Source organism: Hyposmocoma kahamanoa, unplaced genomic scaffold (genome assembly GCF_003589595.1).
Source record: "Hyposmocoma kahamanoa isolate Upper Pololo Valley unplaced genomic scaffold, ASM358959v1 65, whole genome shotgun sequence".
In the NCBI taxonomy this organism is placed as follows: Eukaryota; Metazoa; Arthropoda; class Insecta; order Lepidoptera; family Cosmopterigidae; genus Hyposmocoma; species Hyposmocoma kahamanoa.
In genome coordinates, this window is record NW_020653853.1 from 9114318 (window position 1) to 9135437 (window position 21120).

Consider the following 21120-nt stretch of genomic DNA (forward strand, 5'->3'; position numbering starts at 1 on the left):
GGAAACCTGCGCATCTACAAAGCAATTTAATGATGTTTGTAAGGTCCCTAATCTGCAGCCCAAGTCCTGCAGAGTTGTTTTACAAGACGTATGTACGAGTGTATATATAGTTAAAATATTTACTTTTTAAATTGACTCACCTGTCCTTTGGATATAATGAAGAAGGTATCACCACGCGCACCCTGCCTGATGATGTAATCACCGTTCTGATAATGTGTCTCTTCCAACACATCGGAAATCTTGATCAGCGTGTCTTCAGGCAAGTCCTTGAAGATCGGAACACTGTTGGAACAAAACATAAAAATCTTAAAGTGGATCACAGTTATTATGTCATTAGAAAAAGGTAACTCCGTTACGTATCAGACATTATAACGGTAAAAGATGTTACAAAACCGTGGTAAGTAAATAAGATATCAAAAATATATTTGTCCATGTCGACCGTTTGAACGACTAAACTAAAAATATCGAATTCAGTTCGTGTATCGGTATGCTAACTTTTAACATAATTAATGAAGCGTGTATAATGAAACTTTCACTTGGCTTCATTAGTTTTAAAATCCGCAATTTTCCTAACATAATGTGCTCGTTAATAATGCAATGTCATTTTATCAAATTAATAATATGCCTCAGAACGTGGCTTTGTTCATTATTATTTTTAGTGACACCTAATGTCTCGTTAAATGTATCTAGTACGACTACATAATTTTCTTGAGTTATAATTATATCTTCTAATATTTCATTATAAAACCTGCTTCTTTGCAATTGATGTAGTAGTTAAAATTTAATGCAACCGCTCTACATTGTTATGTAATAATCACAAATTAATTACGCTATACTACCACGGTTAAAAACCTGTTTTGCTCTAAGCCACAGTCAATAAGTTCTTAATAAAAATATTGATTACATTCCCCATTTAGTTAGGGAAAAGTGAAGGGAATGTAATTCTAAATGTGAAATTTGTTTATTTGATAGATGAGCAAATAAAACTACAACTAGTTCATTAGGCAGATTTCCCTGTGCAGCATGAGAAACTCTTTAAAGGTTATATTTTTTCGTAGATGTTAGTTCAAATGTTATTATTAATAATAATTATGGTAATGGTTTGGGCTTTTGAGACCGATAACAAGTATTAACTTTGAAAACAGTCTTAGGTTTCTGTATACAATTTACATACATCGATTGAAAATCGTATTTCTTAAACTAGCCTCAGGCTCCACAATAAAGAGTGAATATTTTGAATTATTATAACTGTTTTGAAGTTTAATGCTAAGATCGTGAACGGATTTTTATTACATACGATTAATATTTAATGATTCCTATGAGGTACTATTAAAATTAATGATTACAGAATTTAATATTTATTGTGTAAACGAAACCACATAAATGACATATAATGGATAGATGTGTTGTTTTATTGTTACTTTTTAAGTGATTTTTTGAGAAAGTATTTGTAATGTATTTGAATTGTAAATAACTGCCTCAGTGGCCGAACGCTTACCATGCCGGACTGCCACGCAGGGGTCCCAGGTTCGATTCCCGGGCCGGGAGAAATATTTGTATGGTCTACATTTATTTCTCTCGTGAGTTTGGGTGTAGTTTGTGGTTGTTTGTGTGTGTGTACATGACACCCGCGACTCAGGGTTTCCCTAGTGCGGAGCTATGTTGAGTGTGTGCGTTATTATTATTATATTAGATTACTCAATATATTAAACAACAACATCACATACGTTGCGCTGATCCCAAAATAAGTAACTAAAGAACTTGTGTTATGGAAATCTGAAACAACGATGGTACCGCAAACAAACACCCAGTCCCGAGACGATGTAAACAAGTTAGTCTCCGCATTGACCCGATCGAGGATCGAACCCGTGAGCTCAGAGATGAGAATGAAATCGTCAAATTCATGTTATTTTATTCTCATTTTAAAATTATTTTCAAGAAAGTAATTGTACTTAAAATTGTTGTATATTCGCAAGGCATTTAAAAATTTCTTTATAATAACAAATATTTGAAGGGAGTGGAAAGAAATTACAAGCACATGGGACTTGTCAACTTATATCTCAGGATGATGGGTGCAGTGGCAGTGCCCCTCCGATCTTTGCGATTTAAAGCTCTGAGTGACACTATAACTGTCATGGACACGCGTGTAACTTACCATCAGACCCACGACTTGTTCATCCCTTTAATTGATATTATAAAAAAAGAAATTCCCCTTATTATAAAAAAACATTAAACATTTCGATCGGATTGAAGGAATTTTTTCTGAGTGTTCGATGTTTGTGTTAATAATTACAACAAACTAGTGAAGTAATTTCACAAAAAATAATTGAATATCAATTAAATAAAAATTCAAAATACAGTGAATAGCGACATCTCTCGCCAGGACTAGTAGCTGTAAAGGTACTAACTGGGTGATAAATCTTTCATAGATTTCTCATAGATGGCTAGCGCCTGGTTTTTCAACGACTAAAAAGTCGTTGAAAAACCAAGTACAAAGACACAACGCAAGCACATAGAAAAATTCGTTGGGTCCGTTGGTTCGTTCCGTGGCTTAGTTGGTATAGCGTCTGATACGCTATGCAAGAAGACGTCGATTGGAATCCGACTGGATCGAAGGAATTTTTTCTGAGTGTTCGATCTTTGTATTAATGATTACAACAAACTAGTGGAGTAATTTCACAAAAAAATAATTGAATATCAATTCAATAAAAATTTAAAATACAGTGAATAGCTACATCTCTCGCCAGAATTAGTAGCTGTATAGGTACTAACTGGGTGATAAATCTTTCATAGATGGCGCTACGACTTGGGCGTTTTGGGGGCTCCACCTACATCTTGGAGCCCAAGCTAACCTCACCTGCAAGTGGTGCGCCTGCTGATAGACGGACGAGGCTCTAGCGAGGGGTTTTCCCTTTCGGGGGTTGGGAGGTCAGACGGCAGTCGCTCCCGTAAAAACCAACACCGCCACATCAACTTATGGAAGTCAACAGAAGGATATGGCATAGGGATAGGGCGCCGCCGCAAAACGGCGCGCAGGAGCCTCGCCCGACTTCTGTGGCAAGTGGACTAGGGCTACCGTGTCAAGGGTGGGCACGGTTAAAGAGGCGAGCCCCTACCCATCACAGGAAGCTCCGCTTTGCCACTTGGAACATTGGCACGCTGACTGGACGCGCGAGGGAGCTAGCAGACGTGCTTTCCAGGCGGAGGGTCGCCGTGGCGTTCCTGCAGGAGACTCGGTGGAAAGGCAGCAGATCCCGGCTCATTGGGAATGGCTACAAGCTGATCTACACCGGTGCTCCTGGGGGCGTGAACGGGGTGGCCGTGGTGCTCTCCGAGGAGTTTCACGATCACGTCCTGGAAGTGAAACGCTTTAGCGACCGGCTTATGGTAGTGAGGATGCTTATCGAAGGGGTCGTGACCCACTTGATAGGCGCCTACGCACCTCAGGCCGGTTGCAGCGACACGGACAGGGCGAGGTTCTGGGATCAACTCGGGGAAGTGCTGAGTGCCATTCCTTTGTCTCAGGCAGTCGTCTTGGGTGGCGACCTGAATGGTCATGTGGGTGAGGCGTGTGAAGGGTTCGAGCGGGTCCACGGTGGCTACGGGTACGGCAGTCGCAACGCGGAGGGAGGAGACATCCTCACAACGTGTGCGGCGGCCGATCTCGCCATCGTGAACACGTTCTTTAAAAAGAACCCCGAGCATTTAATCACCTATAAGAGCGGCGGACACGCCACCCAAATCGATTTCCTACTCACCAGGAGACACCATATCAGCAAAGTGGCCAACTGCAAGGTCATACCAGGTGAGAGTCTCACTGCGCAACACCGTCTTCTTGTCATGGATCTCTGCGTAAAGCCGGCCGACAAGCCCGCTGAGCGCTGCCGACGCCAAATCAGATGGTGGCGGCTTGATAGTACCACGTCCCAGGAGTTCATCTCAGCGATCGGCGATAAATGCGCCGACACTGAAGGTGATCTAGTCCAGAACCACTGGGACAACATTCAGGCTGCCATATCTGAGGCGGCGAAAGCGGTGCTGGGCTTGTCCAAGGGTGGTCGCAAATGTGACAAAGAAACTTGGTGGTGGAACGACACAGTCCAGAGGGAGGTGAGGGTGAAGAAAGCCCTCTTCAAAACGTGGCAAGCGTCCGAATCTTCTGAAAACCGCGACGCATATAGGGATGCCAAACGTGCCGCTAAGAAAGCTGTAGCCAGAGCCAGACGGGACCACTTGCAGCCGTTGTATGACAAGTTGGAATCGTCTGAGGGGCAGAAGCTTATCTTTAAGCTGGCACGTTCGAGGGTCTTAGCGGCACAAGATATTTCCAAGTGTCGCTGCATTAAAGACCCTCATGGCAACCTTATATGCGAGGTCGACGCGGTGAAGGAGAGATGGCGCTCATATTTCCACGAGCTGCTGAATCAGCAGCACAGAGAGGTGCAGCCACCGGTCCTCCCTCCGAATCAGGGACTAGTGCGACCGGTAACGCCTGAGGAAGTCCACTTAGCTCTTCGTCGCATGAAGAATCGGAAAGCTGTCGGAGCCGATGGGGTTCCCATCGAGGCCTGGAAGGCAATGGGTCCCCGTGGTGTGGGCATCCTTACCGGCCTCTTTAATCGCGTGCTCCTCACCGGTAAAATCCCTAACCAATGGAGACTGAGTATTATCACTCCAGTCTTCAAAGGGAAGGGATCGGTGCAGAAGTGTGGCGATTATCGGGGCATAAAGGTCATGTCCCACACCATGAAGCTCTTCGAGCGTATAATAGACTCTCGGATCCGACAGGAGAGTGCTGTCTCGGAGGGTCAATATGGGTTTCGGCCTGGTCTTGGGACCATGGATCCTGTTTTTGCCCTAAGGGTCATCATGGAGAAATACAGATTGAAGAATACGCCTCTGCATTTCATGTTTCTTGACATGCAGAAGGCCTTCGACTGTATCCCCCGTGTAATGATCTGGTGGGCACTGAGATCCAAAGGGGTACCAGAAGCTTATATTGACATCATCCGAGACATGTACCGCGATTCCGAATCCATGGTTAGGACTGCTGTTGGTGACACTAAACCCTTCCCTGTCACAGTCGGAGTTCACCAGGGCTCAGTTCTCAGTCCCTATCTGTTCAGCGTGATATTAGACGAGGTCTCAAGCTCCATCCGAGACACGCATGAGCAACCCCCGTGGATGCTTATGTACGCTGACGATATCGCGCTGGCGGATGCGGATAGAGGGAGACTGGTACGACGAGTGAATGTGTGGAAGGAGTCGCTTGAGAACGGCGGTCTGAGACTAAATGTGGCGAAGACTGAGTACATGGTCTGCAACGCTACAGATCCCCTACCCGTACGCATAGGCGAAGACGCGGTCGAGCCTACGGGCCAGTTTAAATACTTGGGATCTGTACTTAGCGCGTCCGGAGACATCGACTGCGACGTCAGAGCCCGAATCGCAGCCGCTTGGGCAAAGTGGCGTGAGGTGACTGGTGTAATTTGTGACCCCAAGATGCCGGTTAAGCTGAAAGGACAGGTCTATAAATCCATCATTAGGCCTGTCCTTTTATATGGCAGTGAAACGTGGCCCGTACTTGAGCGTCATAAGCAGGAGCTGCGTGTCACGGAAATGAAGATGCTGCGCTGGATGTGTGGAGTTTCACGGAAAGACCGTGTCAGAAACTCCCGCATCCGCGGCAGCCTTCATGTCCGTGACATTGCAGATAAACTGCAAGAAAGCCGCCTACGTTGGTACGGCCACATCTTACGGAAACCGGCATGCTACGTGGGAAACAAATGTCTGGCTATGCCACCTCCGCCGGGCCCCGGTAGAAGGGGCAGACCCAAGAAGTGCTGGCTTGACGTCGCCAAGGGTGATATGCGTGCCAATGGTCTCACCACTAAGGATGCCGAAGACCGTGCAAAGTGGAGGAGAAAAAGTAGGAAAGCGGACCCCGGGCTCCGCAGCAACCCTGCTGAGGACGCAACCGGGACAACGCTAAGATGAGAGAGAGAGATGGCGCTACGACTAAAAAGCCGTTGAAAAACCAAATACAAAGACACCACGCAAGCACAGATACAAATTCGTTGGGTCCGTTGGTTCGTCCCGTGGCTTATTTGGTATAGCGTCTGGCACGGTATGCAAGAAGATGTCGGTTCGATTCCGACCGGATCAAAGGAATTTTTTCTGAGTGTTCGATCTTTGTATTAATGATTACAACAAACTAGTGGAGTAATTTCACAAAAAATAATTGAATATCAATTCAATAAAAATTGAAAATAGATATTCGAGTTTTTAGGTTTTCGTGATTGCTAGACATAATCTGGTATTTTTTAAATTTCAAATTTGATATGTAGTTAACATTCTAATGCTGGGTCTAGGTAACTAGCAGATGAACGATGCCGAAGTATGTCGAGGTGGCTTGGTTAATCCACTACTGAGTACAAGAATTATTTAAGTACTACGGAAAACGAAGAGTGAACCTGATGTAGCAAGAGACGTCCAAGTGCGGTCGACCATAAGTGACATAGACCAAGTGAGGCTGAGTGAAGACAACACTTTCAGAGTTATCTTACAGGTAGCGCTAGGTCTGCAGCAAACAAATAAACGAGTATAGTAGCAGTAGAGCTCCTTGAGAAAGAGTTCGTCCAGGGAAATACTGCCTCCTTACCTATTTCTGCTGCCAAGCAATAAAGTGAGCATTACTGCATTCCGGTTTAGAAGGGTAGGTGCTGGTGAAATTACTGGCACATGAGACTTGCCAACTATATCTCAGAGCGATGGGCGCAGTGGCAGTGCCCCTAAGATCTTTACCATTTAAAGCTCTGAGTGCCACTGCAACTGTCATGGATAGGCGTATCGCTCACCTCGAAGTGCACGACTTGTTCGTCCCTTCACTTGATATTATAAAAAAGCGCATTCACAAGATGTGCCGACTCATTTCGTAGCTCAGTTGGGAGAGCGATTACCCGCGTTAGGCAAATTATCGCTAATTCAAATCAGCCGGATCGAAATAAAAATATATATAAATGAGTTTTCTTTGAGTTTGTTCGATCTTTGTATCAATTATAACGTGTAAAATAGTGGAGTAGATTAATATGCATATTTTTTTTTAGAAGTTACTATTATTGAATTTGCAAGTATATTGGTTGATCCGAATATGTATATTTGTCTACAGTTGTAAGTAGTACAGGACTTTTATTTTCTTAATTCTCTCGGCAATCTTCGCATTTCGGCAGTCGTCGAATTTCTATCAGTTACCGACAGCTCAATCGGCAATTAAGTATTTGAAGTAGCTACTACTCTATATTCAGTTTATACTTTGTTAACATGCTTGGTCTATTGTTAGTTGACATGGAAATCAAAACAAAACAACAGTGCAGTACCGAGTTCTGGATTTAAATCATTATACACACAAATCTAATAATTACTGGACAGAAATTCGGGTGTATTCGGAAATCCGAAGGTTCCCGAAAAATGTTTAAGAAAATAATTGTACTGTAATTATTATATAGGCTGAAATTGAACTTATAAACAAAAGACAAGCCATCTATTTTGTAAGCAGACAAGTATTAGAATATGATTTAAAATATGAATAGTGAAAACTGTGAAGTGGCTTTACTGTAATTTTTACTTATAATTATTCATAATAAACCATCGTAGACACCTGAACTTAAATGAATGACAAAATTTCATAATAGATACGATAAGCACCCTCAAAACCGGCCTTAACACTTTTGAAGCAATTCTTCGTTAAATGAATGCGCAGGTGAAAGGATTGAAACCTCAAATGTCATGCGGGAACGTGACGGGCAAAGTATTTCGCAAATTGCGCACGAGTCGGCTTGAGTAACTGAGGTGACACGGGTTTCAACAAGTCTTTGTTCCAAGCATTGTTATTGTGAACGACTTTCGAGAAGAAATAACTAAGGTCTAATATAGAAACAGTTTTTTCGGATCTAAATCGCTTTCCAAATCCGAAAAACCTAAGCAGTCGATATTTGCAAATAAACCATGTAGCAATGATAAAATAAAATTCATTTTATCACTAATATAATCAAAATATCCGATTGATTTTTTTATCTCGAATACAACGACGATATAAAAAAGAGAAGACCAACCAATAACCACGAAGAAAAAGAAATTTGTCTTTAAAATTACCAAATTGTTAATTTTTAAGTTTAGCTCACATGCTACATGAGATTGGGAAATAACAATCAAATGCGATTAGTCAAACAAGTCTCGGCGAAAAACTATTTATAACTTTCACGTCATTATCAGAAAGTGCTGAACAAACATCTCCAATTGCAAATATAACGATCGTAAATAATGGTGAATTTTGAAAAGGCGAACCTAAATTCGATACTCTCGTAAAGAGAACTACAAAGTCAAACAACCAGTGGAGACGCCTATATTACACCACAATACGTAAAACGTCAAAAACACAGTCTAGAGCAAGAATAGAGACATTAATCTAGATCAAACAGCCTCTAAGAAGATATACGGCCATATTAGCCGTATAAATCTGAGATTCTGTGTAATACTGTTAAAGGCATTCTATAATACGATATCCTTGGTATTAAATGCTATCTAGAATTACGAAGTGCATTCAAGCTGGGTAATGAATATAGGTAAGGCAGACAATTTTATAATATTGTGACGAAAAACGAGTGTGTGAAGCAATTCAATATTTATTTATTATTGTTTGCATTAGCAAACAAATGTACCTAATTTAGTTGAAAAAACAAATATACGCGACATAGATCCGAAAAAATAGTTTAATTTTCTATGTGTAACAATTAGAAAAACGTAATAACTCGATATGTTTATTTACTAGCTTTTCACTATGTGGCATCAAATATTTATACTGTATTTTTCCTTTATTTCTATCCGTCTTTTTCGCTAATAAACATCCATCTGTTTCGATCTAGCTTTCCTTATATCTAAAATTTTTAACAAATTTTAGAAACAGATTAATTACTCGTACAAATTTATCCTTTTGCCTTATTTATATACTTAAAAACTTTATCTACTGCTATGCTAATACTACAGAAGAAAGCATAAGAATGGGCCATTGCATGCCCATTGCATTTGCACAAATGTCTCCAGGTCAATGACTGTGTCTGTCATCGGTAATGTTCTTTGTGTATTTATGCACGCCTTCTTGAAATTCCCTTATTCGGAATTTTAAGGTTTGGGTGCGGATCGTAATTTTTAGCATTTGTGTCTTATTTTACAGCATTGTGGCCATCCCTTTTATTATTTTCTGGTTTATTTTATAGTCATCTCTTTCTTTTATATTTTTATCAACAGCATTGTATGTCACTTTACACGGACAGCCATTAAATTTTAACTTATTACTAGTTATTACTTAAGGTAGGTTATTACTTAGTGTACTCTCCGCATAATTGCTTGGTGCACCAAGCGAACAGCTAACTACAGGTGAAGACTAAAAATCAGCAGGGTAAAGACTCAATAGTGTTTACCCTTTTTGTCCACATCACTCAATTGTTTTTTCTATTACTTTTAAGTATTATGTTTATTATTTTTTGTGGAGAAATTAATGTCTTTTAATTTATTTTTTATTTTATTTTATGATTCGAAGATCCCAACTCTAGTTGCTTACTTCTAAATAATAAGTAATTTAGTAATTTCTAGAGCAATACTCTGTGTTTTCTCTCTCTCTATTACAGTCTATCTTCCTACCAATGTACTCATGCCCTTCAAATGTCGTAGAAAGACTAACGATGACATAATCATCTACAAACAGATGACATATTATGTTTCAATGAGCATAGATCAAGCGGTGTTCCAAAACAACAAACAAAGACTTAGAAATTTTGTCTTTCTCTTCACAGCAAACATTGGTAGTAGATATTATGTTCTATTTATGTAATACGCAATGAACAATATCACGTTGTGTAAATAAATTCGCTAAGACTTCAGGCTTTATGCGCTCTTCAACTGAATACCAGTGAAAGGCATATTTGATCTTCATATTAGTGTGAATATTATGAAATTATTATAAATATTTGCAGGATCTATGCGTACTTTACCACCAAAAGTAAGATGTATTAATTGTTATCATTTAAATCCTAATGAATTCGTACGTATGACGTTGGAATCGTAAAAGGCCTACACAGTGTATTGTTGAGGAACGACAAAGAAACCTAAGCTTGAAAATATATTATGTATTTCATCGGATCTAAGTCGCTTATTAGAACAAACAAATATTTACATTAAACAAAGCCATAGAAATAAAACTTTAACTGCTTCCGTGGCCGAATGGTTACCATGCCGAATTGCCACGCAAAGGTCCCCGTACCAGGGGAAATATTTGTATGGCCTACATTTATTTATCTCGTGAGTTTGGGCATAATTTGTGGTTGTCTGTATGTATGTCCATGGCACCTGCGATATAGGGTTTCCTTAGAGTGGGGCTATGTATGGTGGGCTAAAAAAATTCTAATTTCAACAGTGTTCAAAGCTCTACCGTCAAATCACCGTCGAGAGTCGCTAACCAGTGCTAAAACATTTATAAATGTATGAATGATTTTAATTGAATCAAATCATTTATTTCTTTGGACGCATAGGTTACAAAAGCGTTACAAGAACGCATATTGAACTTTTTTATTACTTCTTTAGCGCCATGCAATTTGCCATACAAAATTGTTTTACAATATTTTGTGCGCTAGCGACTTGATAGTCGCAGTGATACACCAAAGTGAACTCATGGATAGAGGCACGCATAACTACACACATCTGTTTCAATTAAAATGTCAAAACATATGAGGTTAATAACCTAAGTATATAAACAACGATACTTAAAAGGATGTCTTGACTAGATCCAATGACGTGAATAAGATCTTTATTTATAAATCTGAGATTTCGTTATCGTTGCTCAGGTTACAATAGATCGTGTTGGTCTTTTATGATATTGGCGACCTACATTCACATCTAGTAGATCTACAGTTACATTTAGTAACAGTAGAGCTCCCTGTGAAAGAGTTCGTCCAGGGAAGTAGTGCAACTGGTAGGCGTGTCACTTACCACCAGGCGCACGACTTGTTCGTCCCGTCGCTTGATATCATAAAAACATCTTTATGACGCACTGAAATTTTGTTCAGGATTTGAATCGTTGTGTGCCCTGAATTTAGTAATTCATAATTATATTTTTTCCGTAATTTCTCCATTTATGTCTTAAGAAAGTGTCATCATTAGAAATGAAATTCATTATCATGCATAAATATAATGGATAATTTACAAAATCTAAATAACCTTTGACCGGACAGTTGGCAAATATTTCTAGCATATAAATTAATAATGGCGAAAGTTTTATATTATATAGCTTTCACGTTCCTTTTGATCGTTGTGGAGTGGCGTAACTTCATCTTTTACGTAAGGATTGAGTACTATCTAGCCACTACCTACTTAACAAATTTAAATTCTAAAACTTTTAGAAGTATGAGATTTCCATTCTTATCATTGCCCTCATTCGATTCTGGGTCATTCTGATTATGGTCATCAAGAATGTTTGGACAACTCTATTTTAAAATAATCATGTTTACAATGACTGTACTAAATTGCGTCACTGGTACAGTCAAGAGCACATGAAGCTTGACACTCAGGCTACTACTAAACGAACTGCATGCGCACAGTCAGTATAATACTACGACATGCAGACGCAACTGACTATATGCAGTCAAGATCGACTGCATGCAGTCGACATTAACTGCAGGCAGTTTTTGCCGCGCGCCTAGCTCTAGAGCTCAGTGTAAAAGTTGACGTCGAGATGGACTCACGGTAGATAGATCCACTATTGTTATGTTGCTATGAAGAAGGTGATTTCTATGTACTGTAAATTAAGTCAACATGAAAACAAATTTACAATTACTTAACAATGTCGATTGCGACTTTTTATATATTAAACAATATATTAAAAGCAAAATAATAATAATAATAATATATTCTCGTAAGAATGTCAATCTATTTTTGATTCCAGGACTATTGTTCACATCGACGCTTGAAGTTGAAGTCTCTACTGCATGCAGTTGAGTTTCGACTGCATGCAGTTAATGCGTGAAGTTTCTATTATTTTTTATACATATTTTTTTTCGTACACCCCGACTCCGTAAGAATTACACAAGAAACAGTCATTTTCATCGTTCGTTATACAATAATACATTTTGTGATACGGATATTTTTGGTATCTCATTGAACAGATTTAAGGTAAGCATCCACCACAAATTATTTAGTAGTAATGATACGGCTTCATGGCCTAGTGGGGAGAGTCTGCTTGCGAAGCCTGTAGTCGTATGTTTACATCCCGGTTAATTAGTTTTGTTTCAATTTTATTCAATTCTAAGCAGTAATTTGTTTAAACACTTCTAAGGTTAACCATTTGCTTTTCGTTCAAAAATTTTTTGTATTCTACTTATATATTTAAGCGCTTTTAGCCTATGTTATTAATATTTAAGTGTTATAATCGGTAGTCGTCTGTAGTATAGTTCAATTTTTTTCTGTATTAACTCATATTGTATTGACCGTTTGTACCAAAATAAATAAAAAAGTCGTTATCAACTTCATGCATTAGCTGCATGTTTGCAGTAAATTCGTTCGCAGCCTTAGACGTAAATTTTATCGACCTTGTCTATATTTATCCTATTAGAAATGACTGAATTTATTGTGATGTTTTTATTTAGCCAATCCTACATCCTTATAGAGATATTCTATTTTTGAACTTGGTTCTTATTGTCTTCGCGATAAGATGTTTTATCTAGTCTTCCGCAGTGTACAGTAGATCAAGGCTACATCATCAAAGTGATTGATGCTATTACATGTTATGATAAAAGCGGTTAGCACTTTGTTTTATCGGCGGTTTTACTGTGCGAGGTGTAAATTCCCTGTACACTTCTTCGGTACAGTCCAAAATTTTTTTTGTAAATTGATAATATTCTTGTTACGCTTGTAACTACATTTCATAACAAACTGATTAATTTGGTTTTCGTACTCATGTGTAAATAATTAGTAAAAACAAAATAATTGAGAACGAACAGTTTTTTTTTTATCAATGCCAGGCCTACTTATGGATTCTAAAAGAGTAATAGAAAAGATAGTTAGAAGTTGGCACGGGTTACGATAGCTGCATTGTAACCGTCTTATTTATTTCCCTTCAATTGTTATACGATACATGTAACCATATACTGTCGTAACTCAACGACAACAAAATTATGGATTTGAGAAAACACGATTTGAAACAAAAAACGGATCGATACCGACATACACATGACAGAATATTTACACACTTTTTATATTCTCGGCTATAAATGAACAATTAAGTATATACATAAAAATAACTACATTATTAGCAATGAGACCCATTCAGTATTTTTTTTTTTCAAATTGTTATTTCCTCGATGTCACAGTTTTGAGTTACGACAGGTTCCATGCGCGATATATAGCAAATATTCTGATATAAAGTTAACTGGATATACTTAATTGTATATGTCATAAATTTGTATTCTTAATCGTATTAAATTTATAAATCATGTAATACTTTTTTCGCTAACATCGAAAAAAATTGTATTATTTGAGATTTTTGGTAAAATAAATCCACAAGATCGAACACAGAAAAATATTTTTTTCTTCTTCCCACCGGGTACAAAAAAAATTCTATATGTTCGATTTTTTTATTAATAATCATAAAAAAATAATATTGTTCGTTATAGGTACGACAGGTAAAAAATAAAACTGATTTACCAGGTAAAAAAATGAACTTACCTCTTAAGGAAGTCAGTATATTCCGCCTGTCTGATGAGACCAGTCCTCATCATAATAGTCTGGAAGCATTGTCGTTCGATGGCCCATAATCGGCAGTCTGTGGCAGCTTTGATCGTGGCTGTTCGTTTACAGTTGTAGAGGATTGCCAGCTCGCCAAAGACCTTCCCTGGTGCCATTGTGCTGAGGTATTTGTTCTCTCTTGAGACTTCCACTCGACCCTCTGAGGAGAGATAGAAAAAATTAGACATTCATCAAGACATGAAAATGTACATAATTATGTGAAATGGTTCAGACCCAGACAATATTCAACTGCCTCCGTGACCGAACGGTTCCGATTCCCGGGCCGGGAGAAATATTTGTATGGCTTAGATTTATTTCTCTGGTAAGGTTGGATGTAATTTGTCGTTGTCTATAGGTGTGGCCATGGCATCCGGAAAATAAGGTTTCCCTGGGGCTAATGGGGGTAATATAATATAATGCAAACACTCATGTCCCCACATGAGTGTTTGCATTATATTATATTACTCCTATGATTACGTAAACACCTAATGTGCATTAAAATAAAAATATAGCATTCAAACTTGGCGCTATATATCCACTAGGACTATAGGTTATCAAGACAAGTATGTTTTTCATACAAAACTTAGAGCGCATTTGCTTGGGTCAAAAGCAAGTATAGTTAATTTTAATGTACATTGGGCATTTAGTGCTTTTCCCATTGTAGTTTGCTGGACCGAAGGTGGCTAAATAAATAAATATTACACAAATATGCGTTGCTCCGAACTTGTGTTATGAAAATCGGAAACAACGACGCTACCATATACACCCAAACCCGAGACAATATTGTAAAGTTATTTTCTACATTGATTTTTTATTAAAATAAACGGACCTCAAAAGTTTGTGGAATTACATCTACTTGTCAAGTTTTATTGAAATCGGTTACCGAAAAGTGCGCGAAACCAGATTCATCCTCTAGTTTGCCACCCTTAGAGGTGGGATATTTTCTTCAAATTTAAACGGGACCAATACCGGGGTATCGTCAGTCCAACAAAAAAGAATCATCAAAATCAGTTCACAAAAGCAGGAGTAACCGTATATATAACATACGTACAACAAAAAAAGAAGTACATTAGAATTGAGAACCTCCTCGTTTTTAAAAGTCGGTTATAAATAGAGATCATGTTTAAGAATCAAATGCGTAGAAGCAGTTTTCATACATTCGGTTTTATTAATTTTTCAAAGTTCATAGTATTAATTTGACGACCTCGGTGGCCCATATACGGTTTGCAATCTGTGCGCTCGATGAGATTCGATTCCCGGTAAAGCTATTTTGGGAAATGATCTGAAACTAATCTGGGTTTTCTAGGAAGTGCCTCAGAGTGAATTTCGATGCTCTAGTACTCATGGTACAAGGAATTCACTGATTTGAACCCGGATTATTGGTGTTGTTGCCACATTATTACAATATTACCATAATTGTTACTACTTCAACCTGCAGAAGCAACTTTCTCGTAATTACGTACTTTTATTATTAATAATATTCAAGTTGATGTACAGGTTATTCGTAAAATACTAACAACCTCGCAGGAGTATATAAGTAACATCATAAACAATAACTTTTGATTACTACCATGAATTTTTACAAATCGTAATATATGTACCAAAAATAAACTTTCAACAATTTGTAGCATTATTTTACTGTTTTTCAGTCTGTATTTGGTAGTAAGGTCAAACGTGGAAACTTCTCCTTCCCTGATGTCCCCTACCCGTGCTTTCTTTTGTTGTCGCGCAAATCTATCACCGTTTAGAGCGATCTATTTTTATTTTTGTACGAAAGAATGTAATGAATTATCAAAAGTCATGGAACAAAATTTGTTGTTTATAATTCTTCTCTTTATTTGTGCTGGCCTTATGTCCCATTTCTTTTGGGGTCGGCTCTCCTAGTCGCACGCGCTACTCCGGGTGCCTTTACGTAAGCTCAGGATCTACACCTATCGTCTTCGAGTCTCTTTGGACGGTTCCAATCCAAATGCTCTGGGGTCTACCTGGTCGTCTTTTGATGGTTTCAGTTTCTAGTGCCGCGATTTTTTTTTGTCATATGGCTATCGTCCCTACGCATTACGTGAAACGTAATCGGTTTTCCCTGAGTTTTTTAAAAGTTGTTGTTTATGATGTTAGTAATATACTCCTGGGAGGTTGTTAGTATTATACAAATAACCCTGTACACCAACTCCAATATAATAATAAAAGTGCTTAATTACGAGAAAGTTGCTACTGCAGGTTGGACACAATTACAATAATATTATAATCATAATATGTTATACTCATAACCACAGCAATAACCTATGTGTACTAGAGCAACAAAATTCACATTGAAGCACTTCCCAGAACACCGAACAGAACTTCTAAACCGAAACGCAGTAATGCTCACATTACTGCTTGGTGGTAGAAATAGGCAAAGTGGCCAGTACTTCCCTGGACGAGCTCGTTCACAAGGAGCTCTACTGTCAGTTATCGTTTTAGTTTATAAGGGTGTAATAACGTAAATGTGATTTTGATAATGAATTTTATTCCGATCACTAATATTGTTTTAAGCATTTTATAGCATATATGAAACTTAGAACGAGTGTTCTTTCCATCTGCCGCTGCCAGTTTAAAAAAGTTCAATTTCAGCCCATTTCCAAAAAGTTATACCGAGAATCATATTACACGTTTCGAAATAAACGTTTAGAATTACATAAAACTCTAATTAGTTAACAACCTCAATGGTTTTAGGTGAGCAATTAGCAAATTTATTAACAGTTCTTATTATATAAGTCATTGAGTAAGTTATCCTGTCACTTAATTGATAACAAACATTCTTATTCGTAAAAAAATATAACACGTGTTTTAAGAACCTTTACGAGCACAAAAACGGAAAGCATCGTGATTCACACAGTTTAAAAAAAACGTTATTTAGAGAACTATAAATAAAAAACCAGTTGTCTGTAATTGGGCCACCACTTCCTAATTTTGTGCCAAGTCTTAAATATGTAGCAGCGAAATGTCTGAGAAATCCGTCTCGTGTTAAGTGACGAAGTCATTTGGTAATTCTCAAACTTTTTTTATGATACCAAGTGACGGGAGGAACAATCGTGTGCCTGGTGGTAAGGGCACAAGGATATAGGAACTTTAAAATGTAAAGATCTGAGGTGTAGGTACTGCCACTGTGCCTGTTACTCTGAGACGTAAGTAGAAAAGTGCCATGTGCCTGTAATTTCACCAGCACCCTTGTCCTTCAAAACCAAAATGCAGTAATGCTCATATTATTGCTTGGCGGTAGAAATAGTTAAGGTGACAATGCTATATCTGAAACTAAACCCACTTTCCTCAAAAAATTCTTTAAAAAAAATAAAAAAATTACAACTTTCGTTCTGCAATTTTCGAGCAGAAACCTCAAACTATCCTCAAGTAAAAAAAATTACAAATTCGTTTGTAATTTTTTTTTATTTGTGGATATTTTGTCGACTGTCTTAGAACGAAAATTGTTTTAAGTGAAGCGTATTCAATGCCTAAAGTTATAGGAAATTGGAGTATAAAGTGATAATTTTCCAAGTAACCTAAGCCTATGACAGAACATTTAAACATCTGATTTCATATGTCTATAAAAGTGACATTCAAGGCTATATTATATTGGTCTTTCGAGTTCCAACCGGTGAGTCATTTAGTGAACGGGCGTGACATTACAAAAATTAACACTATTTCTGGAACCTGTTTCGAATAAGAAGGGTTATTATTTTAAAATGATATTATATTGTTGATGAATTTTATTTCATGGCTTCTATTCTCTTAGGATTTAAAATAAAAATAATATTTTTATTGATGAACGTTCTTCAGGGAAAGCCCTTCCTAATGCGACGTTTACCATAAACATTCGGTTCCTAAGGTGATCTCTGAAAAGTCCTAGGCCTAATTCACACGCCCCCCAATAGCTACCCGCTATTGGGGGGCGTGTGAATTATCCATATAAACTACACTACAAATATATAATTTTTTCCCTTGTGATATTTTGTGTTAATATAAAAAATACGTATTTTAATTATTTTTTGTGATGGTGGGCATTGAATTTTTTTATCTTGCCTAAGCGGGCGGTGTGTCAAACAGTTTGGAAATCTATGCCTAGAACCTGTCTACGTCCAGATATTCAAATCACAGCAACTTAGCAATTTTTGGGAATATTACCTATTTATATACCTGTTTAATAAGTAATAATAATCCATCACATACCATCACAATTAATGGGAGGTGAAAATAGATATAGTAAAAACGGATGACGATGTGATACTTGTAATATTAGGGGTTAAAGTATGAAATTGCCGTTTTATTGCAATAGGTTCTTTGAATTTTCATAGAATCTTCATGGTTTGAGGTTTTCGAATGAAACTTTTTTCAAATGGTTTCTGTGATTTTTTTTTTAAATTTGAAACATTTGAATATCGACTTTCAATTGTTTTTGTTATTCAATTTAGACAAGAAAGATGGATACTGCGAAAATTCGAGTGATTTTTGAATACGAGTTCCGACGCGGAACTAACGCGGCAGAAACAGCCCGCAATATCAATGCTGCGTTTGGAGAGGGGTCTACTAATGAACGCACCGTGCGATTTTGGTTTAAACGCTTTCGTGATGGAAATTTCACAACACAGGTGAATAACGATGAATTAAGAGAGATAGTGGAAGCCGATCCTAGTCAAACTACCCAGGAATTAGCGGCAATTAGCGGCAACCTTACCCACAATATTGACTCACTTGCGTCAAATCAATAAAATAAAAAAATACGAAAAATGGGTGCCTCATGATTTGACCGATCTGCAGAAAGAAACGCGTGTTGAAACTTGTGTTGCCTTGTTGAACCGGTACAGAAATGAAGGAATATTGGATCGAATTGTAACATGTGATGAAAAGTGGATTCTTTATGATAACCGGAAAAGAAAAATGCAATGGCTGACCCCAGGTCAAATGCCACAACAGTGTCCTAAAGCAAAACTTACCAATAAAAAGGTAATGGTAACTGTTTGGTGGTCTCAGCATGGTGTTATTCACTATAGTTTTCTCCGATCTGGTCAAGCAATAACGGCAGATGTCTATTGTGCCGAACTCCGAACCATGTTGACAAAACTAGCAGTAAAACAGCCCCGACATGAATCGATCTTCACCATTATTGCTCCACGACAACGCGAGACCTCACACAGCACGAGAAACCATTTTGACCCTTCAGGAACTGCAGTTAGAAACCATTCGTCATCCTCCGTATTCACCAGACCTTGCTCCAACGGACTACCATTTTTTTCGTGATTTGGACAATTATCTACGTGACAAGAAGTTTTCTTCCCAGGAGGCAGTACAAAATGCTTTCACACAGTTTGTGCAGTCTAGATCGTCGGAGTTCTATCGCAAAGGCATTAATAACCTTCCCATTAGATGGCAGCAATGTATAGATAATAATGGCAACTATTTTGATTAAATAAATTTGTTAAAAATTTAAAAAATAAACAATTTAGATTTTCAGTACAAATCGGCAATTTCATACTTTAACCCCTATTATTAATTGTAAATTGTAATTAATATTATGATGTTTCACTACCACGATTTTGATTTATTTTTGTGAAATTCCTCCCACTAGTATAATATAATTATTAATACAAATATCGGATATAATAAATAGGAATTTTCGATCTAACAGGACTGGAACCGGCGTCTATCATGCCAGGGCGATGTCATACTCTTTTCTTTAAATATCTTACCTAAATATACGTAACACAATAAACAAAAAACACACACCGATGGACAGTGCCGATGTGCATTTCAACAAATATGTAGATCAGTTGTCATTTATTTGTGTCAATCTTTTAGACTAACTTTGAATGGTACTTGTTCAATGTTTGTTTATGTAATTACTCAATACAATCACAGCAAATATTCCGAAAAAACAAGAAACAATTGAAAATTGAAATCAACGAAAACTTCGAACGACAAACACAACGAAAAACACACAAACAGACGAACACATAGGCAGCATAGACAATCAGAATGTTTAGATCATCATTTTATTGTCCTATGAAGTAGTAGACATCGAAAGAACAAGGGGCGAATATAGACCTTATACAAATGCAAATAGACCGTTGATAAAATGTATAAAATCATGTAGGTCAAAATATGAAATTCCCTGAGAAACAATTCGTCCAGGGAAGTACTGCCTCCTTACCTATTTCTGCCGCCAAGTGTAATGAGAACATTATTGCGGTCGGGTTTTGAAGGGTAAGGGTGCTGGTGAAATTACAGGCACATGGGATTTGTCAACTTATGTAACGGGCGCAGTGGCATGCCCTTCAACTTCTCTCATAACTCTCTCTCTTCTTCAACTCATTCAACTTCTGTCAACTTGCAAAAAGTTATTCCTTTGCAGTACAATAGTTTGTTAATCCTTCGTCTCAGGATTGATTTATGAAAACAGGTGACAAGTTTCAAAGAATGTTGCCTCTTTGTGTTTCGGACAATTCATGTGGTACCGTTTTCTCTGATTTATCTTTTATGAACATATGAAGCAATGGTGATAATTCAACTGTAATTCAACTCCAATGTGAAGTGAAAACGACTCCCTGTTATAAGCTAATTGTTAATTAAACGTTACAAGTAAATAGGAAGATTTCTATCAAAGAAAAAGTATTCTTTGTTCCCATCGATCGAGTACTATTCAAATGTCATACAACATCATATTTAAACACGAGACCCTGTCATATTAGAGTTTCTCTGAGTTAAGAGAAATAGGTGTCAATATAGAAAATTAACACGAAGTTAAAAGTGATAAGTGTTTGCTGCTTTCGGTAAGAAAAAACCAGAGCGTTCTGAGAGATTACTATATGACAAAAGTTAGTCACATTTGGATTTGAGATTTTTAAACAAAGAAATCTTTGTTTATAACCACGTAGCCTAAGAAATAATATTTTAGAGTATTAACAAACCATTTAAAAGTAACTCGCTAACAAATTCCATCCATGTGTCCGGTGTTAAACGAGTAAACGAGTTATATTTAGTACTACTTAAAGTGACACAGTAAATGTTTAAAAATTTGCAATGAACGCAAATTACTAGTATCTCTGAGAACGAAAGTGTTTCAAGGCAAGCGCAAACGCTCGAACGCGGGTTAAAGATCACTAAATAACATGCTTATAACTTTATGATCCCTTCGTTAGATGAATTTTATGTAATAGTTTCTAATGGGATATGTGAAAATTCTCCAGCATTTCTGAATATTCTAGGACCAGAAGAAAACCACGCCAGCATAACTATCTATAGTATTATTTTGTTTAA

The 21120-nt window shown here is 37.7% G+C and overlaps 1 protein-coding gene across 2 annotated transcripts in view; it reads right to left on the minus strand.

The window, feature by feature from the left end:
• LOC113231294 (cGMP-dependent protein kinase, isozyme 2 forms cD4/T1/T3A/T3B-like) overlaps nt 1-21120 on the minus strand; it is a 219929-nt gene that overhangs the window by 20637 nt on the left and 178172 nt on the right. For both annotated transcript variants that reach the window (XM_026465554.1, XM_026465555.1), the window contains 2 exons: nt 13771-13990; nt 141-282 (listed from right to left, as the gene is read on the minus strand). In XM_026465554.1, the coding sequence (XP_026321339.1) occupies nt 141-282; nt 13771-13990 (362 nt within the window). The remainder of the gene's footprint in view (nt 1-140; nt 283-13770; nt 13991-21120) is intronic.